This window comes from Blennius ocellaris (genome assembly GCF_963422515.1).
Source record: "Blennius ocellaris genome assembly, chromosome: 16".
NCBI lineage: Eukaryota > Metazoa > Chordata > Actinopteri > Blenniiformes > Blenniidae > Blennius > Blennius ocellaris.
The window spans coordinates 17773989-17801214 of record NC_137665.1 but is presented as its reverse complement, the minus strand read 5'-3'; the positions used below and the strand labels follow the sequence as shown (position 1 = coordinate 17801214).

The window sequence follows — 27226 nt, the reverse complement described above, 5'->3', positions numbered from 1 at the left end:
AGGAGGACGCAGAGTCCAGATGCTCTGCAAGACGCAGAGAAGATCTTTCAATGTGATCTGGATCGAAATTAAATCATGTTTTTGATCCAATTCCATTAAAAAAAATAATAATAAATTGGATGAAGGAGCTTCCTCTTTGACAGTCGAGACAAAAAAAACTACAAAATAAAACATAAAGCTGAAGCTGCACCACTGCAGGGTCCAATACAACCAGCAGGGAATTCTATGGGAAGTCGCCGAGGATGCTTCAGCTCCCCCTGCTGGACAAAACAATGCAATACAGTGCGTGCCCACAACTGGAACTCAACAACATAAAAATAAACTGAAGTCAATCCTTCAACATGATGAAAAATAAACAGAAACATCGTCGTTTATCCGGGTCAGAGGAGGTTTTTTTTGGAGCAGTTGGCAGCAGTACAATGTCACCGCTGCTTTCTGCTGGTGAAACCAAGTGAAGAACAACAAAAAGAAGTAGAAGAAGAAGAGGCATCTCATGTTCTGTTGGGTTGTTTGGTCCGGATCTAGATCTTTGGACTCTTGCGTTCTGCCGGATCAGACACGTTTGCACCCCGAAGCAGCCCCCAAAACCATGATGCTCCCTCCCCCGTGCTTTATCATCAGATTGGCTTGTAGAATATGAAACCTTCGGACCCGCGAGGTCAGGAAGAGTTTCACCGAGTGTCGCCGGAGTCGGAAGGAAGGAGGCGAAGCAGCTTTTCGTTCCTACGCTCCTCACCTGTGGAACCAACTTCCTGTTGGATTTAACTCATCTGGACAGGCCCTCAAATAAACTACACTTACTGTAATAAATCACTTTACTTCTACTCTTTTTATTGCCAGTTTTAATCCCTTTAATTCCCATTTGGAAAAGTCGTTGCCTTGAAACTTGCTCCTTGAAATTAATCGGATGAATTCTGGAAAACGTGCTCTTTAAAGTTGATTTTGTCGTGCAACTCTGGAGTCAGTCAGACTTGTATCGTCACTGAATCCATGTAGTTCAGGTCTAAGTGAGCTGCGAAGAGGAGAAAGGCGAGAGGAAGGAACCACAGGAGACGAGCCGATTGGATATATGGCATAGTTTTACTTTCACATTTGTTCATTACAGAGTAAATCTTAATTCTAACACAGGTATTGGACAGGTTCTTAACACCGATACATGAGGCTGCATTAGCTAGTGGATACTGCATAGACACACACACACACACACACACTCACAATCACGCACACGCGCACGCACACACAATGACAAAAGGACTACATTGTTCCACTACAAAGTTCAATGTCTGTGATTGCCGTGCAGCCACAGAATATAATCTGACCATGTATTAGAAATGTCTTTAGGCTTTTTCTTCTTTTTTTAAATTTTCTTATTTACCTGTTCAGCCGCACTCACATTCACACACACACACACACACACACACACACACACATATATTTATATATGCTGAGTCCCCTGTAGTTTAATGGTCATGTGGGGGGTCTGACATCCCGTCCCACCATCCGTCCTCCTGAAGAAGCTTTGTGAACGAGTTAAGTGTGAGTGTGTTAGCGTGGCGGACACATGAGGCGCTCACACACACACACACACTGATCATGATCTGCACTTTGTGTTCAGCTCGACTGGAATTAACAAACTTTGCACCGCGAGCATGTCTGGATGACTTGGACCCGTGTAGTGTAGCCACAGAAAGGCGAGACCCCACATTTTTTTTTTTTTTTCTGTGTGTGTGTGTGTGTTTTAACGCGTGCACAGAAACATTCAAATATCAAATAGTGTCACTGCACCATGAGAAACTTGAATATAGGCGCACGCTACGAGGTTAAGTGTAAGAGCTTGTTAAAGTGGACTTCGGGTTGAATGTCGGATCATTTCTGGCGCAAAAAGTCTGGGGAGTCGACACGAAGACAAACTGCAGACCAGCAGAAACCTGACAGGGCTGAATCGCTTTGTGCTAATGAGATGCTATGCTAACCCTCCAGCTTCTTCCAGGGCCACGCCCCCTCCGCCTTCCCCCGCCCCCCTATACACACACACACACACTCACACACACACACACACACACACACACACACAGCCCCCCCAGAACCACAGACCTGCACAGTGTCCACTCCCCTTCACATCCAGCAGCACGGATTACAAAACAAAGAGCATGATGGGAATGTCTCGGAAAGCAAGGAAAGGTACTCACTGGCACGTATTTACAGAAACAACAACAACAGAAACACTACTCCACTGAAATGACGGGCTGCGGGGGAGGAGGGGTTGGGGGGCGGGGGGGGTCCCACCAGGAGACCAATGCTGAGGTGTGTGTGTGTGTGTGCAATTTACAGCTTCTCCCATTTAACCAAGGAATGTCGGACGAGTCATTTCTCTCCCCCACACACACACACACACACACACACACACACACCATGGAGGTCACGGTGGAGCAGAACGGGACCCCGACACAACCATGGGACACACACACACACACCCTCTCACACACACACCTCTTAGCCACACACACACACACACACACACGCACACGCACACAGCAGCTCCACAGGTAAACCAACAAAACCAGAGATGTAGCGTCATGTTAATAAACAAGAAAGGAGATGAAGTGGATTCGGGGACGAGAGGACGAGGATAATATCGCTGCTGCGTTTCCCTTATGTAGGTTACACCTTTTTCTTTCTTTTCATTTGTTTTTCTTTTTTTTTTTCCACTCAAGAGATTCCTGGTTGGAGGGAGGAGAGGAGGTGTGGCAGGTCGCTGGTGGGCGGGGGCGGGGCCGGGGCGGGAGGAACTCTAGAACTGCTCGGCCAGCAGCTCGCACAGGCGCCGGGACACCGAGTCTTTGCTGCAGCGCAGAGTCAGGCGGTACATCTGCAACACACACACAGAGAGAGATGTCCACTCAGCATCTGGAGAGAGAGAGAGGGGGGGGGGGGGGTCCCTCCACGGAAAGCTTCGCCGTGGCTGAATTTGCCTGCCAAGTGCATGGATGGCGACGTACGAGTCACGTTAAGGCCTGAGAAGTTCCCTCAACAAGGAGGAAGACGTCAGAGTTAAGAACATCCGATCTCAGCGATCGGATTTTCTTAACCGTCTCCTGTGTCCCGTCTCAACGCCTCCGCGTTACGTCTCTCTGCTGCTCACGCCGTCCAAAAGCACATCCGACCGGCGCTGTGTGAGGGTCGACAGTGGAAATGCAGCCTCAGCGGAATTCTGACAAAACACGTTTTAATCCTCCGTCGTCGTTGCCGTGCTTTAATCTGAATACCGTATTTTCCGCCCTATAAGGCGCACCTAAATACCTCAAATTTTCTTAAAAGCTGCCAGTGCGCCTTATAGCCCGGTGCGCCTTATATATGGACGATTGTTCTACTCTAGGCTGCTATTTGACAGCTGAACAACTAGAAGCTTTTATTTTGACAACTCTAACTTTGCAACTGGATCTTCAGTGCGGACGAGACTCCGCACAACACCTTAATCACTCATGGTTGCACACCAATGTTCTAACAAACCAAAATAAACTAGATGAAATAATTACTCCCTAAACTGGGGAACAAAAACACAGCATAAACACAATCAACACCAAGCCCAACAACGAGCCACAATAACCTCCAACAACACAAAACATGAATTTGTCGCTGCAAGGCATGATGGGACATCATGCCTTGCAGCGACAAATTCAACCTGAGCTCCTCAGTGCAGCCGATAGAAACTCCCATAATTCATTGCAGCTGTTTGTGGTGTTTTAAATGCAATTATTGGGGGTTATATTTGGTTTGTGGTGTCGGTAATAATTGTGTTGTGTTGTGTTTTTGTTGCTTAGTTCATGTAGTTTAGTTTATTATTATTATTATTATTACCGGTAGTTGTAAGTTGTCAACCAGTAGTGAAGAAGGTTTTGTGTGTAGTGTGGTCCTGGCATAGGCTGCAGGTAGGACTATCAAAATAAAGTGTGTGCACCTCTCTGGGTGTTAGAAGCAATGGAAAATGTAACTTAATGGCTTTGAGCTATAAATGTTGCTGACCACTGGTCTATTCCATGCGCCTTATAGGGCGGTGCGCCTTATATATGAATGAAGTTGTAAATTATGTCAATCAATGTAGGTGCGCCTTATATCCCGGTGCGCCTTATAGGGCAGAAAATACGGTAACTGTTTGATGCTACTAACGTGGTGATTCTATTCTCAGCTGAAATTGTGCGTTTCAGATCATTTGTGCTTTGGAGACGAGCGAAAGTAAGAAACTATTGTGAATGAAAGCCGAGGAGAGGAAAGTGTGCAGCTGCTGTGGGAGAAGATTCTCTTACGGGAAAACCAAAACACAGCGGCAGAGCTTCGATTCAGCTCGGTGAGTCATGCACGTGGAGGCAGTGTGTGTGTGTGTGTGTGTGTACCTGTGCCTGTCCGTTGGGCTCCAGTCTCAGCAGGCAGCCCACCTGCTGGCCCTTGGTCTGGATGACTCCGGCACATACGTAGTTCTCTGGGTTTGGATCAACGTTGTCCAGCAGGGCTGTTCCTAACCCCAGCAGCTGTTCTCTCACACACACACACACACACACACACACACACACACACACACACACACACACACACACACACACACACACACACACACACACACACACACACACACACACACACACACACACACACACACACACACACACACACACACACACACACACACACACACACACACACACACCCCATGTCATTGGACACACACACACACATCTTTGCGATGGAACAGCCTGTACTTTTCAGTCAATTAGCAGCTCTAGTTGCTAACGTTAGCCTCATTTACTTTTTATTTTGTGATTGAGGATAATCACAGTAATAAAGTTGTACTCTTGACAATATATCTGATGTCATTTTTAAGTGTACTTAAAAAAAAAATAGAGAAAAAAAATCCCAAATGATCAAATTTATCGTTAAATAATGGTAGACGTTTTCAGGCCAAACCGCCCAGCCCTATTATAAATAAACATTTTGTCTCCACAAGCTATATTTTTGTTTGTATCGCCATTTTTTCAACGTTTGTTCTTCATTCAAGAGACGTTACATGTTTCGTGGCTCAAAGCAAAATTTTACTTGGTGGAAAACTGAAAACGTGCCTTGAGGTCAAAGCGGCTGCACGACAACGAAGAAACATTGTATGAGTTTCACACAAGTTTCATTTAAATGTCATATTGCAGTCTATTTGTCAACGTGTTCTAACATAACTCAAAGTATTTGGAAACACTCATTTTCTAAAGTGAAGCATGTGTGAAGATAATGATAAGATTAAGTTTAAACTGGGTGTGTAAACTGTATTCTGAATAAATTATTCATTTAATTTATGAACGGGACCGAAAGAGTGAGATCTTCTCCTGCCATCGACGGAAAATATCTATTTTCTAGAGATTCAAACAGAAAAAAAAAAAAAATCCAAAGCAAAGCTTGTGAGCAGGACTGAGGAAGAGTTTGAAGATTCAGAGTGAAACGGAGCAGAAGCAGGAAGAACGTGAAGCCGTACCTTGGCCTTCAGTACTTCAGTGTCCATGCTGTGGTTGGCCTTGAAGATCTTTTGTGCTTCTTGCTGTGGCCTGAACACACACACACACACACACACACACACACACACACACACACACACACACACACACACACACACACACACACACACACACACACACACACACACACACACACACACACACACACACACACACACACACACACACACACACACACACACACACACACACACACACACACACACACACTTTGAGAAGTCTGACACACACTTCCATGGGGGGGGGCAGACAGCCACTTGCTCACACCCGTGTTACCCCGCTGAGCTGAGAGTGTACAGCAGTAACATGTTGTGTGCTAGCAGGGTATGGTGAGGTGCTAATGGGAGCAACACACACACACACACACACACTTACTGGCTGAGCTGTTTCCAGCGCTGGAAGAAGTCGTGTGAGGCCATCTCAGTTGGCTGGAAGAACTTGTTGATGGTGACGGGAAGCTTGAGGGTCAAGTTCTGCAGAGCTCCTCCATATCTGCTCACAACACACACACACACAGTTTACCCACACACACACACAAATCAGTGTGTAGCTCTGCTCTAACAGAACCTGGTCAGTTGTGTTATTTACTGCACCGGGTACCGGCAGAGCAGGAACACTGCTAATTATTTGGCACACGCCAAGGATTTAAAATTATTTGTATTTTTTAGACATTATTGGCAAATTGGCTTGTTTGAAAGCGTATTGACTTCCCAGTATGATCTCAAATCCGGATTTAAAAAGCTTATTTCAAGACTTTTAAAGTCAAACGTACTGATTTCACTCGTTTTGAGTAATTTGATGGGTAGATGTGTCGTTTCTCTCCCGTATGTGCAGTGGAGGACATGCAGCGGGGCGGTGGGGAGAAGACCCAGTGCTCAAACGGCGGCGCCGCCTCTCCAGCGCTCACCTGAACTTAATGTTGAGCAGCGGCGCGTCGGAGAAGTCGGTCAGACACTCGATGTTGAGGACCTGCTGGATCTGCGCTCCCCCCTCCACCAGCGGCTCCACGGGCTTGGTCTGAACGTTGAGCTGTGGCGCGCCGTCAAGGAGCGCACACGTCGAGACAACAGAGCGGCCGCGGAGTCACGTGACGCACCTGAACGCACCGCCCGTCTATCCGGCGGCATGAATCTGGTTAACCCGTGAAAAATCCATGAAATCGCGCGCTTCATTATTTGAGCCGTCTGGTTTCAACGCGTGTGAAAACAGTCTGGAAATTACAATTAAAAGATGTTTTATGCATTCGTGAACATAAAAAGTGACGTTCACCTCGTATAAAGTTCAAACCGGTGGGTGTCAAACCGGTAAAATAGTGCCATAACATCTAAATCAAAGTTATTTGTGTAGCGGCAAATACAGAACAGACACCTTGAGGTACTTCTACAGACAAAACCAACAATTCGACAGAAACTTCCTTTTAACAGGAAGAAACCTGCAGAACCAGACTCGGAGTTGGAGACTAGTTTTCATTAGGGGATTTTAAACCTGGTGAAAATGTTTATTCTTTCACAAAACCAAACAATTATTACCAAGAATGACAGCAATCTCACCAAGAAATACTGCGAAACGTCCAGAATAACCCCCGTCGCTGTCGCGTTGGGGGAGTTTTTAAGTCTGGATGGCTTTGAGGTTAATGTCAGCTTCGCCATCTTTCACGGCAGCGTCACCGCCACCGCAGCTCGGGGCCTCACAAATATGGTCAAATGTGTTTTGTTTGAAAGTTCTACCGTTCAGCTGATGTTGTCGGAGGCCTCACGTCTGACACCTCTTAGCGTCTGGAACGTACAGGGCGACGGCACAAGGAAGGATATGAGACTGCAGCTCTCCGGGACAGCTGACTGTGGTGGTGAAACTGGCAAACTGCACCGACGTCTTGTTTCCGTAGAATAAGTACATTCTCCCTGAGGAGCACAGAGTCACGGAGCAGAGGTTCGTCACAGCGTTTGCGACACGGTGAAGTGGACCAGAGCGGTCACCAAGCCCCCCCCCCGGAGAACTCACCCAGATTCTGACGGTACTCTGACTTGATGCCGATCTGTAGCAGCTGATTCTCAAACAGCACGCCGTTGTTCTTGCACACAAACCTGCAGTGGCGAAGGGAGTGAAGGCGGTTTAGCGACGCGGCTGCACGACACAACCGGAAATCCGTGGGATTGATTTCACTGCGATCCACTCGCGCCGTTACTGATGATTAAAACGGGCCGATTCGACGAGGCGGCAGTCAAGAGACGATCTGCGATGCGACACCAGAGGTCTGCGGCCATCGTGACTCTCACACAGCCGGTTGAACCTCGAAAATGAAGAGAACTCGGCTTCTGAAACTGGATTTGGTTTTTGTTGTAGTGACCAAAACTCGGTCTCATGTCGAATTTATGAAACCGAAGAGCGACGATTAACATTTTATTTTGGCAGTTTGCATATATATATATATATATATATATATATATATATATACACACCTGCCGTTTGTCGTCATGCTTGTTCTTTCTACTGCATATCCTACTACTGGCTCCCTTGGACATGTATTTTTAGATTTTATCTTTTCTATTTAAAGAATTGTATCTTTTTGTCTTATTCTACTTAAGTTTGAGCCACAAGAGTCCTTTTAATTTTGTAGCACTTGTATAATGACAATTAAAATATTCTGTTTGTTTTAGTTTTTTTTTTTTTTTTTTAAAGCCTGGTTCGTCTGCGTCCGTTACTATTTAACTCATTCGATCAAATCCTCCAGAAGTTGTTTGAGCTCTTTTCATCCCCGAGACGTTTAAAAGTTCCACGACATCATTTGCAAACCATCCCGCCGAGATGTTTCTTTGTTTGGATTCATCCAGGCTTTTCCCTGAAGTTGGAAACTGAACGTTCTTCAGTGAAAAGATGCAGACTCACAACTCAAGTTGATAAACTAGTCAACTTGTATTCATATTGTTGTTCTGTGAAAATGCGGCAGGTTGCAGACCTCTGGTGGAGACGTGCGAGAACACCGTCAATCCTTTAAACGGCCCGGCGAAAAATTACAACACCATCTTCCACATTCAATTAAGGAGAGAATTAGTAGTTCACGTTTCGTCGTCTGGAAAAGCGGCTCGGTTGAGATTTCGCCCCCCATGCAGAGCTTCGGCGACGCCCCGACAAAATGTGCACGGGAGGGGAAGGAGCTTACTTGTTAAGGAGGTCGTCCGCCTCAGACAGAGGAGGAGCGGGATCCTCAGAGGGAGGAGCAGAGCTGAGAGGCCACGGGAGAGAGCGCGGCGGCGGAGAGGGAACAGCCCACACACACACCCAGCCATCCACACAGCAGCAGTGTGATGGAGAGCAGTTAAGGACAGGAGAGGAACAAAAAAAAAAAAGGGCGAGAGGAGAAACGGCAGAGGTGGGTTAGTAAGAGCAGTTTTGTTTCTCCCAAAATCCACAAAACACGCCGTCTTAAGAAAGCTGAACTGGGACAGACGGCCACGTAGTCGGGACGGATTTGGACATCTTCTGTGGTTTCGAGCAGTGTTTTTCAACCACTGTGCCGCGGGCACACTGGTGTTTCCGCGAGATGTGGTCAGGTGTGCCGTGGGAAACTATCCAATTTCACGTTTTTAAAAAAAAAAAAAACATTTGCTCTCACAGCCGCAGTGTGTTGCAGAGTAATCATGTATAAATACTCTTCGCCTATAGATGGCAGCACAGAACTTTGCCGGTGAAATCGAAACTGACAGACGTCAGTCTGGTTAATCGCCACCACCTGCGGCTGCTCCCATCTTGTATCAAAGTACCGTGTCAGCGACAGTGATTTGAACTCTGAACTAGACATGTTGGCGTTTGTCTGTCTTCTAGGATCTCAGCTCTTCATCCATCAGGTCCAGGTTTCACACTGAGTGAGTAAAAATAAAAAATAAAAGAAATTGGGAAATACTTTTTTTCTGTATTTACTTGATTCCTGTTGATAAAACTTTGATGAGAATGACTTTATATTGTTAATAGAGGCTATAGAGTTTAGAATTTTAACATTTTTGGGTGGTGGTGTGCCTCCAGATGTTCCCAAAGAAAAAAGTGTGCCTTGGCTCAAAAGAGGTTGAAAAACACTGGTTTAGAGGTTTAATCCGGCTCACTGAATGACAGATGGAGAAAGAGACCGACAGGAAAATCCAAATGTGTCCAGACTACAATCTACATAGGTCACATGTTTAAAACCCAAAGTCTAATGTCTTGAATCACAAGAGTGTGTGTGTGTGTGTGTTTGTGATTCTCATTTTTAAGATGTGTGTCAACTCCATTTCTATCATCCTGATTTATTTCCAAGCTCCGATATGCTAGTTTCTCCAACACACAGAGGAGAAACAGAGTTTGTTTGTCGTGTCGTTTTTTTGTCTCTTCTTCAATTTAGTGGAACAATTAACCTGCACGACACATGACATTTATTATTCATCCAGTGGGATCGCCACGTTATAGTGGAAATACTGAGACGTTCGAGATACTTGGCTGCAATCGGGGGATTTCACTGGAAAAAAACCAAGCGGTGCATCATTACCTCAGCCAAGGAGGTTAGAAACTCAAGAAGGTACGACTGATATGGTCTTTTCTTGTGTTCTTTCAAATTAATGAAGAATCACCAAACTAAATAAATAAAATAAAGGCAGTTGATCTGGATGTGGAATATGTGCAATTTCCCTCTCGACCCTTGGCAGTGGTCGGAAATCTCTGATTGCTCTTATTTTCTTTTGAGAATTTAAACTTGTTGAGGTCTAAAAACTCACTCGACTTCAAACTGGCTGCATGTTCCTGCTGAAACTCACCTGAGTTTGACCCCCTGTGCCGAGGCTCGCCCATTTCTGATTAGTCATTCCCCCGTCGAGGAGTTATTTTTATTTGCTTTTTTATTTATTTTATCCAACTGTAGTTTAACATTGGCTTTATATAATTCTAAAATGTACCACATCGAGCTCGGTCTCCGTCCTGAACGTGTTCAGAGGCATCAGCGTTTATGTGCGACAGGTGGTGGTGGTTGTTATTGTTGTTGTTGTTGTTGTTGTTGTTGTTACCCATCAGGCTCAGTACATCACTGGCAAAACACATGCAGAATCACAGCTCCTACAAACACACACGTCTTATTTGTGTTCCCTCTATCTAACTCTGCTTCTGGAAGGTTCCTACTGGGCCCTTACTCAGAGTCACCAGAACCCTCCACCAATATGGAGTCGGAGGTCTCGGTGGGCTGTTCCAGATCTCTGTCAATGTCCAATCACGGTAGAGGACAGGAGACGGGACGCACATTCAGATTGAAACAAAACGCACACACACACACACACACACACACACACACATACACACACAGAGACAGACAGAGGGAAATGGAAAGAAAGGGAAGGAGAGAAAAAAAAAAGATGAAAGACAGTCACATAAAGAGCAAGATCAAACAGAAGAGACAAAGTGCAGCGGACCTGCCGACCGGGAGGATGTGACAACGTGGCGAGGTAAACTCCACTAACAACTGTGAAGGTTGAAAAATGGTAATAATAACTGCTGTGGGCGTCACAGACCGGGCGACGGTCTGTGACCGGGCGTCTCCGGGTCAGCAGGTCCCAGATCAGACAGAGAGAGCAGAGAAAGAGAGCGAACGGAGAGACGCAACAACACCGACACGTTACAGCATGTTAGTGTCGAAGCACAAACACACAACAAACCGCTGACGGTTATCACAGTTTGAGGCAGTTGTTCCGTTTGCCTGCGAGCCAATTTGAGTCCAGTGTGAGAGGAAGACTTTGAGAGACAGAGGGGATGTTTAACGCAGCTCGAACCTGGAGCAGTGACGAGTTTCCCCTCCCAGCATTCGTTTAAAACTCGTCAAGATTCAAACATGTGAAGCTTTGTATCTTAAAGTAGCAGTAAAGAGGAAGGCCTGTTTTGTGCTGGGTGTCAGTTAACCTGCTGAAGATACAAGTCACTGTCAGACAAATGTTCCTGGAGACTCGTCAATTAGAGAAAGAAGCAAAGTTTAAACACAATTCAGCCTCTCGGCCACTGTTGTCTGAAAATATAATGTGTGTGTTCAGATCAATTTGAAGCCGCTCATTACAACCTTCAACCACGATATGAGAAAAGCGAGATTTTCATACGAGACGTGGATCTGAGCTCAGGCCGGACCGGGACTCGGACTCGGACCTCGCCGCTCGTACGTCTGCCCGTCACGGCGAGGAGTGTTCACCTGAGGAAACCGTCGTCGTTCACGGCCGCCGAGGGAGCGGCGGGCCCCGCCTCGGAGAAGACGTCCACCAGTAGGCTGCCGACGCTGGCGGGGGCGGCGCCGACGGGGGCGGCGGAGCGGATCCCCAGCAGGTCGGCCGAGGGCGACGGGGTGGACTGGAACGCACAGGGAGGAGCGGCCGCGTCAGAATCCCGCCGCCATGCACGGACGCACGGCTGAATAGAACCAGGTAAAAAAATAAATAAAAGACTTGGCTTACGGCGTTGGAGGCGGCCATGGCCGCCGTGTCCGGCCCCCGGTCGCTTCCTCCGTTCAGCTCGCCGCCCTCCCTCTTGTTGTCCTCCAGCTCCGTCACAGACACGGCGCCGGGGCCCTTCTTCTTCTTCAGCTTCGCCAGGATGGACGACTCCCGCTCTGGGAAAGGAGGCATCTCCTCCAGGACAGTGGCCTGAGGGGAGGGGAGGGGAGGGGTCAGTGCTGTACGCTCTTAATTTGAAGGAGTCAATGGCGTCGTCATCCAAACAGCAAAAGGTCCTTGCATGGAGTGAAGGGGTGGGGCACAAAAAGGCGGCTAGATAAAACCAAATGATGGCAAATCTGCACCTGAAAATGTTTCACTGACAAAATACTGAATTAATAAATGCACAAGAACAATTTTGGTATCAACATCTGTTAATATTTTGAAACGTTGGAATAATTTGAAATTCCTGGCAGCCTTGAGACATTTGTAAAACCTGCCTCGCCAGAGCCTAATAAGTCACAACGACCCGAATTGTTATAAAATATAATGTTCTGAAGCCCAACATGTAATAAATGGTCAATAGTGTAAAAAACTACTGAGCCTAAAATGTAATTAAACAAAATGTAATACAATCCAAAATGTCAATAATGTAACAAGATCAATTATTCCATTTCGGGTTTTAGTAAATTATATTTCAGGGTGGTGCTCAGGAGACTGTCACCAGACCGTACCAGGACGTCGGTGCTGGCGATGGAAGAGAGCTTCAGGTACTCGACGGCACGCTGCTGCAGCTCCACGTCCGAGTTGCGGATCTGGCTGTCGCAGCGCAGCACCTCCTGGATGGTGGCCTTGGTTTCCGGGAACAGGTTGATGAACTTGATGTAGGCCGACAGCAGCAGGGCGCGGGTGGGCACCGAGCACAGGTGGAACTTTGAGTGCAGGAGGTTGAACTGGACCAGGGGACTGAGGGGAAAGGAGAACACGGGCGCTTTAAAATCCAGTCCGTCGCCCACGTCAAACCGTGAACAATGGCGAGCGCGCACACGCACCTGGAACGTGGGTCACCGGCGATCAGGTTACCAAACTCTCCCAGGATATAACCTCCGACCTTCACCATGTTCTCGTGGCAGGCTGGAGCTTGCAAGGCCTGGAGGGGGACCGCGGAAACATCAGAGACTTTCTCCAAGCCGGGAGAAAAAATTGCACAATAATGTAGAAATTAAAGTGCAGAGGGATCAGAGATCTGCGTTTCAATCGGGCTAATGCTACGTCGCGAGTACCTTCTGCATCTGCTACTCTTACTGAAACAACTTCCCTGAAGATGTTGTGGGCCAAACTGCGCCCTCTGGTGGCCCTCTTTTGACCCGCGGACCATATGTTGACGATGCTGATATCTTCGCTCTTGTTAAATTCCAACAACAATGTCAGGAAAATGTCGCTGAACTCTTTAAAATGCCCACATTTTCTGCTTTAACAGTCACGAAATGTCATTCTGTGAGTGTAAGTCACACAAAAATACACATTAGGCTAAAAACATTCAAACTATTGCCAGATTTCACACCGTCATAGAAGAAAGACATGAAACCTTTAGTGTGCTGCTGAATGAAGGAGGTGGACACGGCGTTTATTACGCAATAACCTGAACCAATCCCACAGAAAAGCCGAAGCGCTCAGGAGGAAGTTGGCGGCGCGCACCTCAAACACCGTCTTGGCTGCGTAGCCTTGCACGTCGTCGCGGTTGATGACGATCTGGATGACCCGGTACCACACCTCTTCGCTGACGTAGTCGCCGGCGATGCGGATGAGGTTGAGGATCGTATCCACATACCAGGAGTAGTCCACGGCATACTTCTCTGCCAGGATGGCCACTTTCAGCACCTGGACGAGAGGGAGAGGTCAACAAGCTGCAGCTCAGACTCTCATTCAACTCTTCGCGTTACCAAGCGCCGATCATGTCGAGGGTAATCCCGACGATGTCTGACTTGTACAGCGGTGTGCGTCGGTGGGCGGGCGCCTCTCACTCACCATCTCCTCTCTGATGGAGTAGTCTGCGGTCTCCAGGTAGCTGAGCATCTCGGCCACGATCTGCTTGGCGTTGCTGCGGTCACACATGGCGTAGAGCAGGTCGGCGGCCCGCTGCCGCACGCTCACGTCCCGCTCAGTCTGCGCACACATCGCGCATGTAGAAATTAAACAACTCGTGTCCAATTTACAACTTTCAGTCGTGATACACGACAACAAATCAGGCCTGACAAAGTGAAGACACTCCATGGAAAAAAGCGACATTGAGAAACCCAAGTAATTGATAACGGAGCAGGGTTGGAAACTCAAAGTCCACCTTGAGGGCGTTGATGACGGTCTCGATGTGCGTCTTGACGGCCTCGTGGGAGAACTCGGAGCTGGCCAGCGTGCACATGCTCTCCAGGGCCAGGTAGCGCAGGTTGGTCTCTCGGTGCTGCAGGAACTGGCCCAGCTGGTTGCAGGCTCGCACCAGCAGGTTGGGCTCGCTGCGGGACGCAAACACTCACAGTCAGCAGAAGCGCGGGAACGTCCCACATCCGGACACTGAATGAGAAGCGCCTCGACCCCCCCCCCCCCCCCCCCCCCCCCCCAAGAGGAGGCTCACCTGTCGTAGTGGATGATCAGCGAGATAGCCTCGAACAAGATGGCGTTCTTGGCATTGGAGTGCTGCACCTTCTTGGACTTGGGCGGCTCCTGGGCCTTGTTGAGGATGGTCTCCAGACACTCGACCAGCCGGCCCTTGACGGCGCCGTCTTCGGGCGGAGGGTAGCACTGCAGCAGGCGCAGCAGCTTGCAGGACAGCCACGGCGCCGGCACGAAGTAGTAGGTGTAGTCCTGCAGGTCGGTGGAGGCCGACGACACAATCTGGAGAAGAAGCGGGAGGACTGAGACTGACAACACGGGAGATCCAGGCACGAAGATGAACCGCTGCACAGTGTCGATGGGGACAAACTCACCCTGCTGAGTCGGGAAACAGCCAGGGACACGCAGGTCTTGAACTCATCTGGATTCTTCTGGCTCAGGCAGGTGATGAGAGAGATGGCTGCAGTCACCACACCCTAACGACCCCCGCCCCCCAGGACACAAGCACAAATCATCTCAGATTAGATCCACTTCAGCAGCCGCGAATCGGTCGTTGCTTCCTGCCGTTGAGAGACCGATCATACCATGTGCTGGTCGTTGAGCAGGTGCACCACGCGCGAGGTCCACTCCCCCATCAGCACCAGGTCGGGAGAGGTCTTATAGAGCCGCAGCAGGCAGAGGGCGGCCGACTGCTTCACGCTGTCCATGGTGTCCCTGAATGCATCACAGCACAGACGGCCGGCATGAGGGGGGGGGGGGGGGAACTCGGTACACAATCACCCTCCGACCCGCAACACAACTGGTGGAAGACTCTCACTCACCCGGCGACCAGGATGCGAGGGATCTCGCTGGCGAAGGCCTCGGCCATCTCACGGCTGCCCACGTTGGCGATGCAGTGAAGAGCCAGGCACATGAAGGTGGGGGTTACGGCTGGACAGGTCGTCTTGATGGCATTGTTGATCAGGCGGATCAGCTCACTGTTGCTGTTGACCAGCACTGAGATGAACAGGTAGCCCTGGAAGACACGGAAGGGGAGCGCTGACTGGAAGCAAAAACCAGTGGGCGGAGCCAAAAACATCCCACAGTCGTCAACATCCTCGTCCCAGCAACCAGCAATAGCAATAGGCTGGCTTGAGATCACTTATTTACTACATTCAATAAAAGAGTCCCTTCACTTTGACATTTTTTTTTACACTTCATGATCAAAATCCCAATTAACTTATTCTCTAAATCTGCACCTACCAATCATCCCAAACTCTCACGTCATACTTATGAAGATCAGAACTTGAAAAGGAAATGTCAGCGGCAACCTCGCCTCCTTGGATTGAGCCGCAGACGAAGTGAGGCGGCGGTTGTTTATCTGTGAGCTCAGGAGAATACAGGAAGTGACAGATGGACGTTGCCATCTGTCAGTCTAAGCCGACTGTGGCCTGCGCTCTTCAGAAAGCGCTAAAAACACTCGCGAACATGTGTAAGGAGCCACCCGACTGTCCGCCAAGCCTTTTCGCTGGTTTATTGGCGTTTTGGTAGTTTTGCGCCACGGGTTTTTCAGCCTTCCCAGCGCCACGGCGGCTGGATACACGGCTCCTCTGCTTATGATCCGCCCGTCCACGAGACTGAAACGGAAGGACTGTGTGTGAGCTGGACTTTGGTAGCCACCGCCGCTCCTGACTCAGCCACATTCTGCTGACTCCACGTTTCCTCTTCCTGAGACCGCGTCCACTGCACACCATCAGGAAATGAAACGGTGGCGGGAGGATTTTTCTTCTGAGGCGACATGTCGAGTTACAACTGTATGGGAATCTGTCTACCAATCACGGTGGCAAGCACTCTGTGACTCTCAAACCAAAATCACTGGACTCAAGACTAACTCTGCCCAGAAAAACAACGGATGTCAATCTGCGCTGAGCTTTTTTTTTTTTAGGAACATCTTGCCCAGGGGGTTATATTATTTAAGTACCTACTATAGAACAAGAGTCAAACTGTGTGAAAAGGAGAAAATTGGTGGGGGGGGGGGGGGGGGAGGTGTCTGGAGAAGTTAATTAACTGCAAAAGTTACAACCGCTAAAGCTAAAATAGCTCAAACACTTCTTCCAGCTCCGTCTTCTGCAGGGTGCTTTTAAAACACACTGGTGACCAGTGTCGCCAGTTACCTTGACAAAGTAATCTGATTACCGATTACTTTTTATTCCTTTAAAAGTTATCCCCCCCCGATCCCCACCTGGCCTCCTGCACCATGTTTAGATTTGAACCTTTGACCTACATTCTTTGTGTATTTCTATCTGACTCAGTTTTATCATCCTATTTTTACTATTCCTGGTATTTATTTACCCTGCGATGTAGTTGTTGTTGCACTATTTGTCTATTTATTTGCATTACAAAATGTAGTGCAACGTCGCCGCAGTTGTGTTGTTGCAGTGATATGGTTTATTGATTGTCTGTTAGTTCCGATTGTTTTGTGTCACCTGAACGCACCGCTAGAGCTAACTGGCCTGTGATTGGCTGAGAGTGGGCGAGAGGGGCGGGTCAGGTGAGCGTGCAGCGTACGTCCGAAGAAACTCGTCTTGCTGGACGCTACAATAGTAACACACAGTAACTTGGAGAAGTAACTTTAATCCGATTACTGCTTTGGAATAGCAACACATTAGATGACTCGTTACTGAAAAAAAAAAGTGGTCGTATGAGAGTAACGCGTTACGGGCATCACTGCTGGTAACACACAGTGCAGCTTCCATTGGGATCACACAACATTTTAAAGTAGCAACACATTGAACCGATATTGTGAAAGGGAACAGTTTCACATTACATCAGCAGATTTGAAGATATGTGGCAACACACTGGACACTTTATCATGTAAATCTGGAAGATAATTACTGCTCAGAGTTTACACGTCTCTCTCACACACACAGGTACTCCGGTTCATCGCCAGCATGACCGACCACACTCCCTCTGCTGTGCTCATGGATCAAGCTCTGTGCCCCACAGTACTCGAGTACTCGGACGGCTCGGCCCGAGAGAGTTCTGTGTGTGATAACAGCCCGGTCAGTGACCGGTGAGGTGTGTCAACAGCGCGGCTCAGAAATCTGGGCTGCGGAGTGACTCAGCAGTCAGGTGTTTGAATGAGTCTGATCCCACTGAGTGTCCAGCACCAAACAACATGGGGGGGGGGGGGGGGGGGGGACGACTGCAATAGTTAAAAAAACAAAAAAACAATGAGCAGTGGAAGAGTTGGAGCGACTTACGATCTGTTTCTCTGTGTACTTGTTGGAGCTCAGCAGGTTGACGGCCTCCATGTGTCCGAAGTCGATGTCGTGGCCCAGCAGGAAGATGAAGAGCAGCTTGCAGACGTACTTCTTCTTGCTGTAGCCGTCCAGAGCCTTGTCCCCCTTGAACTTGGAGCGGATGTTGGCCAGCTCTTTGTTGATCCGCTTGATCTCAGCTTCCTTGCTCTTACCTGAGAGAAGGAGAGAAATCAGTACGTCAGTATTTTTTATTTTTTGGGGGAAAGTGCCATATACAATTTAAAAGTGGAAATAAACAGCCTTTTTCCATGTTTCACATATAAAATCATGGAGACAGGAAGTCCAGCCAGACTGTGTCCTCAGTGTGAGCGGCACGCCTTCCTCATACACCGACTTTCTTTTCTTTTTTTCCCCAAACAAAACAGATGGAAACTCTTTACACGCCTAACTGAGACGTATATTCTGCAACAGAACCTCCACACACGCGGCTCGTGCTCTGCGCCAAATGCACCCAGGTGCATGGTGGGATTTTTACCGCACGAGATCTGAAGTGAGCAAAAATTAAAGCACGGTCAGGATTTCCTCTGTTCAGCTCATCAATCACTGAAGAGTTCACTGCGAGCTTCGAAATGCAAACAACTGCAAGAGAGTACTTTTCGGTCAGACTCGGCTTGTTTGGAACAGCACCGGGATGAAGAAGTCCGCATTCGCACTTCTCTAATGGGTCCGTTTTCACGGCGACGGTTTCTTAAAACTCCAAAAACGACAACGGTACTCGGAGCCGCTAAAAACGCAACTCCTTCGAAACGCTTGCGCTCCATCCCCTCGTTGAGCGATCAGACTTTATCGTCGATATGAATGTCTGTGTCCTACCATTGTTCATGTTTATAGCAGATTGTTCTGTGCACTCGTGTGCGAATTCATTCCAAAAAAAACAAACGGCACCCACAAGTGGCCCGACGTGCTAAATACAGTTTTCAGTCTTTCTGCCATTGCTGTGTAAATGCATCATTTTTAGAACATCGTCATGTAAAAATAAAATGCAAACGTGGCGCGTTGTTGCTGTGTAAATGGCCTAATTCAGCAGTTTCTCCAGGGGGGGTTTTCTACTCGCACTTAATATAATGAGTGAGATCAAAAGCATTCTTCTCGCTCAGGGGTCAACTACCTGCTTTTGCAAACAAAAATGCCAGAAGCTTTTATCACCGTCAATCTAACTGAAACAACCGCCCCCAGTGAAGAAACCATTTCTACTTATTATTCTAAATACAATTTACATTTTCTTTGTTGTTTTTGCACTTTGAGGGTTATACGCAGCGTATTTCTTCACCTACTTCTGGATATTTCAATGGTTTATACCAGGCAGAACATTTACCATACTTCTGGTTATAAAAACCAATATATTACCTAATATTCTCAATAACCCTCTATACTAAATGAACAACTGGTTGGACAGCTCCAAATGGCCTTTGTTTACATCAACAGAAAGATCCATTTCCTTAAAAGATGCAATACTGATGCTACTTCATCACTGCTCCATTAGCTCTGATCGCTATGTGGCGTCTCTAACTGTAAACAATCAAAAAGTAGCTCCTTTTTGCTGAAGAATTGCATTAAAGTCATTCAGTGGGACCATACGTTTCCCTCCTCCGGCTCTAAAACAGGGTGGAGCGGCACAGTGGTTTGGTTTTAGGTGTCAAGTGTGGCTATCAGGGAGGCCGGCTGGTTTTTGCCGAGGTCGTCACATCAGACTATCATGGTTTTGCGTGCTCGTTATCTGCCCCCGCCCTCAGGGAGGAACACCCCGTCTGCGCCTACAGTTACTCACGAACAATACATAAACCAATCTACTAATTCACCACCCACAGGATGGTGGTGTTCCTCTTTACAGCTCGTATTCTGTTGTAAAGTTGGTATAAATGAAGAGTTACATGATAAAAAAAGAGGATGAAGTTATTGAACGTCCGTCACGTTGTTCTTCCTTCCAAAAAATACACTGTGAACTGCATCATTCAACTCACTGGAAGAGAAGCTTTCCCAACGCAAACTACCGTCACGAGCTACGCTTTTCAATCAACACCATTCCAAATGATGAATACAAGACAAGAGTTCAGAATTCCAACTTTAATTTCCTAATTCTCCTCAATACGTTGCGGCCTAATAATTGCTCCAATGGCCCAACTGTTCTGAAATCGTGTCCCACGTTCATCTTTTAATCTTTAGCCGTCTTCAGTGAACCACGAAAACGGAGGCATTGGCCTTGACGTTCCACTATTTTGGAGGGAACTACGCATAACATGAGAAGACAGACTAAACTGCATAAATCGTGTTTTCATTCGCGGTATGAACGGCTTTAATCAGACGAGTCCAGCCGCTCTAAATCACGTTGACAATGGGGGCTGGAGCCAAATATCCACATTTTTCAGCCGTGTTGCTGTAAATCTAATGAAAATAAGCTTCATAAAGGGTTTAAAGATCCATCATCCATTTAATTATATAGAAACTGCATTTTAAGCCATAATTAAAAACAATATCAGTAATTATTACAACCCAACCTTAGCAATTATAACATCCGCAATCCAATTACTTGCCAATTAGTTTCAATAATTGATGACGAGGCGACTATAAAGAGTCTAGTGTTCATGACGCTTTGACTCTGCAGGTGGCAGCTTTATTTGGCCGTGTTCAAAGATCACGAAGGTCATTAGAAATACTCGACATGGTGCAGAGCAGAACCCGCGGCTTATCAGATCCACATAACTTTGATAAGAAAGATGCGGTGGCTGAGCAGAAGTGAGGAGAAACTATTGCTCCGCGCTCCTCGCACGTTTAAAAACTGCGACTCGCTTCACGCGTGCAAATGGTTTTTTTTTGTCAAATGTATGTCCTGTACTGGGTTAGTAATGACCGTCTGTGCGAAACGGTTCCAGCAAATCCTTTACATGGGGCACACGTTATCTGTTTAATGTTCAACCGTCATTCCATTCATATTATACAATAACCACAGCCATCCTCAAACTACATTTTCCATGTGAAATAGGAGGAGTGGAACTTTTTACAAAAGCTCAGCCTTCTGGAGATGTCTACAACCTGCAAAAAAAAAAAAAACAGCTGTTTATGTCCCGTTTTCATTGAGTAAAATTCATCCGGAGCCACTAAACATGCTCGCCTTTTAAAAAGACAGTAACACACACAGCTCATGAAGTTGAAAGTTTCACTACAGGGCCACATGTGGCTGCACAGCTGCAGTCTGCAGACCTCCGATCGGGGACACTGAGACGACGCCGTGCAGAGAACATGAAACGGACATCGGCTCGTTGATTGGCCACGGAATGAAACGGCGGACCCACTGTTAAACATGGCGGCGGTACCATCATGCTGTGGGGCTCCAGAGATGCCTCTGTAATAAAATCATGAATAATTACAAGTACTTATGGCACCTTAGTTCATGTTAATTGTATTATTTTTTTGAGTGTCAGGGATAATTGCACTGGAATATTGACAAATTAACGTTCAAATTGTATTTTCTTATATGTTTTATGTGTACAATTGCCCTTTTTGCCTGCCATTTTTGATGTACTGCTGCCAGTCTTGGCCAGGACTCGATTGTAATAAAGAGATTTTCCATCTCAAAGGTTTTCCTGATTAAATAAAATACTAAACAAATTCTGTAAATATGAATTTGTTGTAGGTGGGATGGAGATGAAAACTTACATTTATCAGATTTGTAGCTAAAAAAAAAGATTTTTATTTTGCAAATTAGAGTGGGTTTTTTTTTCCTCCCATAGTTTTTCCGGCATTCCGTTCGTATTCCTTGTGGGTTTCCATAGTTGCTGTTTTAACTCTGAGGACAATCACAGCAAGAAAGTTGCACTTTTGACAATCCATCTGAGGTCCGGCAGTCATTTTTTAAGTGCACTTGAAAAATCGGCCAGCTGGTAATATTTTATAATCTGACAAAAGATTAGAAAAGCCAGCATTCCAGTGCCGTATGGACCTGGTGCTGTGTGGGGAGGGTCTCACTCCCCCTCTCATGTCATGGGAACCAGCACGTCTGAGAAACACTTGAGCCAGTGGGATTTATGCAAGCAGAAGCTTTAATGGGGCAAACCCAGAAATTACCACTTGTGTTTCTGACCGACGACAAAATTCTGTGTGGATATTGTCACAACAGCCTCAACGCGATAATTAAAGATTAAAAAAACAACAACTTGTGCATCTTCTTGTTTACAGAATCTTAAATCTGACAGCACGGACTCGAACAGTGTGAGCAGCCGGCAGCAGTGTTTAACGTTTACTCACCGACTAATCCCACACCATCAACCTGTCTGAACTGCAGCCAGAGAGAAGCAAGGAGGCTTTGAGAGGGAACAGAGTTCCTGAACAAAGGCGACGAGCATCAACAAGCTGAAAGACCACATGGAGAATACATTTATACACGTTTCCGATGTGTCTCTGTGGGCACGAAACTCATTTATCTCACGTGTCAAACGGTTCCAATACTAACCCATGAAATTAATGGCCACATGGCTAATTTGTACATCTCATTTCCAGGTTTCGATAACCAATCAGTGGCAACAGGATAAGAGTATAATGGTTAAATATACTGACAGCACGTCACAAAGTGAGGTCGGCTCCATCAACACGGGTTTATATGCAGTTTGAACGATTCCGGGTGAATAAAACGGATGGTTTGGCTTCGGGCAGAGAAATATATAGTCACTTTGGACTCTGCCCTTGTTTAAACAACGGCCTTGGAAATGACAAAAGTGTTCCTACGTCACCTTCTGAGCGCTCGCTCTGCTCCTGGATCGCTCCGTGGAAATCGAGGAGTTTTCACCTGCTCAGCACAGTCTGCTTTTCCACCGCTGGCTTCAAACTGGGAAGACCTCCAGCGAGCGGCCATGCTGCCACCAGCCAGCATCGAACCATCGCCTCATGAGTGAGTCTTTAAGTCCTGGGAGTTACTATCAGCCCTTGACCGCGTGTCTTCTACTCAGCCTAGTTTGGTTTTTGCACCTGTACTTCTTATGCCAGTAATGCATGTGACGGCTCCTACAGATCGTTCTCATATAAGCGGGACATGAACGTTGCTCAGAATCAGTATGATTGAAACATTAAAACAATGTAAAAATCCACAGCAAACATGTATAAAGACAGACTGATGCAAGCATCGCTCTGAAAATCAAGGGCGCGTTCATAGTCCTCAGTTTGATGCAGACAAGAGTTCTCTTTAGGGATTTTCTGGGAAAGTCCGTTTTGTTTGGGGAAAATGTGAACGCACCTCAAACTCGGTTCAGGATTTTTCAAGCGAAATCTGGTCCCCTTTCAAAACACTGGTCTCGAGGGGCGGGGTGAGGGTTGAGCGGACATGACGTCGAGTGCAATGCATTTTGGGTACGTGAATCTGAAAAAGACGCGGGGAAAAAAAAGCGGGAGCCATGTGACAATACAATTATCCTCGGAAATGGCTGCTGCACAGACTCGGAGTAGCGAGGAAGTGGTTCCTTTACAAGCAATCTTTCAAGCGGCTGAGGCGAGAGGACAGGGGAGGATGTGATGTGCGCAATGCATTCTGGGTAGTAAACAGCTCACCCCCGCAAATCAGGAGAAGCAGACACAGAATTAAAAAGTTGGAAACTATCTCGCGGGCAGACATGGAGTCGTGAGGAAGAAGTAAAGAGGAAGAAGAAGTGAAAAAGATGCTTCTTGATATCTGGTCTGAAGATTTTATATCACGGTTGTTTGTCGCTGTCCATTAGCCACGGGCTAACTAGCCTAGCCACCACAGGCTAACTAGCCTAGCCACCACGGGCTAAAGCTACAGGACTTCCGGTTTCGGTCCGGACCAATCAATGAGCCGCGTTTCTTCTTTACTTCCTCTCCGGTCAGTGTTTGTTTCAGGCGACAGCGCCCCCAAACTAGCAGCTGGTGGAACTGCGTGACATTTTACGGATGGTTTGCTCCGGCATCACAGGTCGGTGAGTATATGTGTACGTCACACCCGGGATTGTCAAAGCGCAGCGGCGAAATGAGCCTTCTGCATTTCGTGGCTCTTTGAGGTGAGCGGAGAGCAAGACTGAGCCACGCAACAGTGACACAACAAGGATGTTCAGTGGGACAGTGGAGGTGGAAAGACGTGAAACTGAAGGCGGGAAAAAATAAATAAATTAAATCAGAGGGAGCAACTGTTGTGAAGGCAATCTGCTGGAAGCCACACAGTGTGACAGCAGCTCTGTGCGGCTGCCAATTTACACACAGTGCTGCTAGCTTAGTGTACGTGACGACTGAGACACACATACACACCCTTCATCGGTTATCTTGGAATTCTACATCCAACCTTGAGCTCGTCACAGTGGGACTGATAGCAGTCTTACTACGCCGCTAGCTGGCAGCGGCGTGGCTAATGGCTTGTTTTATTTTCATAGTTTAGCGAGACGACGTCTCTTCACTTTGCGTCGCGCTGTTTTGAAACTGATGTCCACAAGTGCAGTTGCAGCGGGAAGGTCGACTGATGTCTGCCTGATAAAACATGAGCATCTGAACCTCACCTCGGGCTTCTCGGATATTAACCAAACCACAGAATAATGAAACCAACGGTGAGAATGTCACAATACTGTACATGCATGCAAAAAGAAATACTCAACTCGAGAATCTGCATGGTGCAACGCGAAACATCTGCTATTGTGATTTAGCGCGCTCTCAGAAAGAACCAAGACTTGCAAACAAATGGAATTGGTACCAAGTCTGGACAGATATCTCCAGCACACGGCCGCTCCGAGTGGAAACGCTCGCCAACTCTCTGGCGACGTCGCTTCAACAGCAAACTGTGACACATGTCTGCAAACACGCACCGCATGTATTCATGTGGCCACAGCATCTTATGTCATGCCAAATTACATTTATGCCCTAAAAACACGTATCAGTGGACGGTAGACAAATCACTACAGACTGTGGGGGCCCATGGTGTATCCATAATTTGTCAAATAAATGATCCTTGATGAACCAAAAATGTCTTCATTTCCTTCGCCATGGTCAACAAGCACAAAAAAAAAATGCTTCCAGTCCTGGAGATATTTACATTTGTGTGATGCTTTTAGGCGTTCCGTCGTCTTCGGATGATTCTACATTATTCCCAGGAGTGAGAGGTCTTCGCCCGCAACCACGTCAAGCTAAACATTTCAGTGTGAACCTGCCATGCTCAGGCTGAGCTGATATTGTTGCAAGACTCTGTGATCCCAGCTGAGGAGATCACATTAACCTCCAGAGTGCTACACAGCCCGAAGAGACATATCTATAGTTGAGAATTGCGACTGATGGCTTCAAATGGACCTGAATACAAACTATATATTTAAATGACAAGGTTAGAAATACTTGACTGCAAACTATGCTGGATTTTGACTATATTACTAGCGGAAACCGTCGTTTCTACACATTGTGAGGTCGTCCAGAAGGCCCGATCGGACCCTCAGGATGGGCATGCATAAGTCATTTTACTCCTTTATTTTACGCTTTGTCCTCTCCTTTTCGTGTCCTGTATCTCGCCATGCTCAGTTCTGTGTCCGAGTGTGAATCCTTCCTGTCCATCCATCAGAAAACGTGCAAAACCCCTCAAACACCTTTGCAGTTTCCCAGATCACTTGTCATCATCAGGGTGTCTTAATATGTTACAGATGTTCACGATCTGCTGGAGCAAACTGAAAGCCAACCCTAAAAAAAAATTTAAAAAAGAAAAGAAAGAAAGAAAACACACAAGGCCCCGAGTCCTCGTTTCCAGGCGTTAGCCGAACCCAGACAGGGTGGGAGGAGAAAGGATCTGGGTCGTGATCTACAGACTGGACCGGGTCAAACGGAGAGAAAGGGGGGGGTGGGGGGGGTTACAGCCCCCTCTCCCTACACGTACAGCACTGAGACATGTCAGCTGACGTTAGCTCTCATACGACATCGTCCACACACACACACACACACACACACACACACACACACACACACACACACACACACACACACACACACACACACACACACACACACACACACACACACACACACACACACACACACACACACACACACACACACACACACACACACACACACACACACACAGAAAAGGTCACTTACAGTTCCTGATGTCCGAGATGAACACCGCCAACCCCCGCATCCCGTCTCCTTTCGACACCGCCGGCATGTTTGCAGCTCCTGTCCCGAGTCCGGCCTGATCCGCAGAAAACCCCCGACGCTGGTCAGCCGCTCACTCCGGGCTCGAAAGACGGCCAACCTGACGTGTCGCCGCGGCTCGCTCGCTTCCGCTCCGCGGCTCCCCTCTCCGCCCGCTGCTCGCCTTGACCGAGCCCGCCGTGTGCTTCCGGAGCCCCCGGTGGCCTCTGGGTGTCGGTGGATGGAGTAGCGGCGGCGGCTGGACGCGATCCCCCGGTTCGCTGGCTCGTTTCCGCTGCTCGAGAGCAAGCTAGCGTTTATTTCATTCAATCCCCCCACCGAGCCGGGATTAAAAGACGCGACGCGCTTCGCCTCCCACGAACGATCCGCCGAAGTTAAAACCGACCCCGCGGCTTGTGGAGGTGCGTGAGATTAACGCAGCCCGGCGCGTTAACGAGGAGAGCTTTCGACAATTTTAACGTCAACTCCGAGGCGCGCAGCGTCAGGGGCTAGCTGAGCAGCTAGCTGGCTAGCTGGCTGGCTAGCATTCAAATGCTGGAGCTCATCACCGGCTGGTCGAACCACTCGCAAGCGGGGCCTCTCGACTGCCGACCGGCGACACGAAGCGACGGGAGCGGCTGTCTTTATCGCGCAGGAGATGCGGTTAAAACACGACGTCCTGTGTGATGATGTCCGTTACGATCGTCCTGCCTCCACTCAGCGGCTCGCGTGACAGCAGACCACCGTGACCGCGCGACGCCGCCGTGCACGCGCACGCTGCTTTTTTTTTTTTTCCTTGGGACGAGCGTTTGCGCGTTCTTGATGGACGAAGGACCCTCACACTGCCCACCTGAAGTGTCATACACACACACCTGAAGTATCAGATACACTCGCGAGGTGTCACACCCACACCTGAAGTATCACACACACACCTGAGGTATCTTACACACACCGGAAGTAATATACACACACCTGAAATATCACATGCACATTTGAGGCGTCTCACACACCTAAATTATCACACTGCCCACCTGAAGTATCACACACTAACACACACACACACGCACACCTAAAATATCACACACATACCTGAGGTGTCACACACGCACCTGCAGTGTCATACGGCCCACATGAATTATCACACACAAACGCGGGGCCTTTTATGTGAGCGCACACTGCTCAAGATGGGAAAAGCCTGGGTTAATTTATTGAGTTGATAACCTGCTTTGTAGTATTG

The 27226-nt window shown here is 47.7% G+C and overlaps 1 protein-coding gene across 3 annotated transcripts; it reads right to left on the bottom strand.

Moving 5' to 3' along the window:
* Positions 1-1061: 1061 nt before the first annotated feature.
* ap2a1 (adaptor related protein complex 2 subunit alpha 1) lies at positions 1062-26713 on the bottom strand. Of its 3 annotated transcripts, XM_080511928.1 has the most exons (22): positions 25954-26713; positions 17830-18041; positions 15409-15602; positions 15172-15301; positions 14962-15063; positions 14610-14869; positions 14322-14490; positions 14009-14146; positions 13679-13861; positions 13033-13130; positions 12715-12946; positions 12002-12190; positions 11743-11897; positions 10703-10765; positions 8713-8775; positions 7554-7636; positions 7347-7453; positions 6460-6581; positions 5928-6044; positions 5513-5582; positions 4392-4526; positions 1062-2869 (listed from the first exon to the last, which is right to left on the bottom strand). In XM_080511928.1, the coding sequence occupies exons 1-22, from the start codon at positions 26018-26020 to the stop codon at positions 2792-2794; spliced, it is 2967 nt and encodes a 988-aa protein (XP_080368054.1). In that variant the 5' UTR covers positions 26021-26713; the 3' UTR covers positions 1062-2791. The 3 variants fall into 3 exon arrangements, with proteins under 3 accessions (XP_080368054.1, XP_080368055.1, XP_080368056.1); XM_080511929.1 differs by lacking the exon at positions 10703-10765 and having other exon boundaries at positions 7362-7453; XM_080511930.1 differs by lacking the exons at positions 8713-8775; positions 10703-10765 and having other exon boundaries at positions 7362-7453.
* Between the last annotated feature and the right edge of the window lie 513 nt (positions 26714-27226).

Coding starts and splice junctions, on each gene's coding strand:
- ap2a1 (XM_080511928.1), bottom strand. CDS start 26,020: ATGCCGGCGGTGTCGAAAGGAGACGGGATGCGGGGGTTGGCGGTGTTC. Junction 14,491..14,609: donor CTGATCATCCACTACGACAG/GTGAGCCTCCTC, acceptor TGCGTCCCGCAG/CGAGCCCAACCTGCTGGTGC. Junction 6,582..7,346: donor CTCATATCCTTCCTTGTGCC/GTCGCCCTGTAC, acceptor GGCGCGCCACAG/CTCAACGTTCAGACCAAGCC.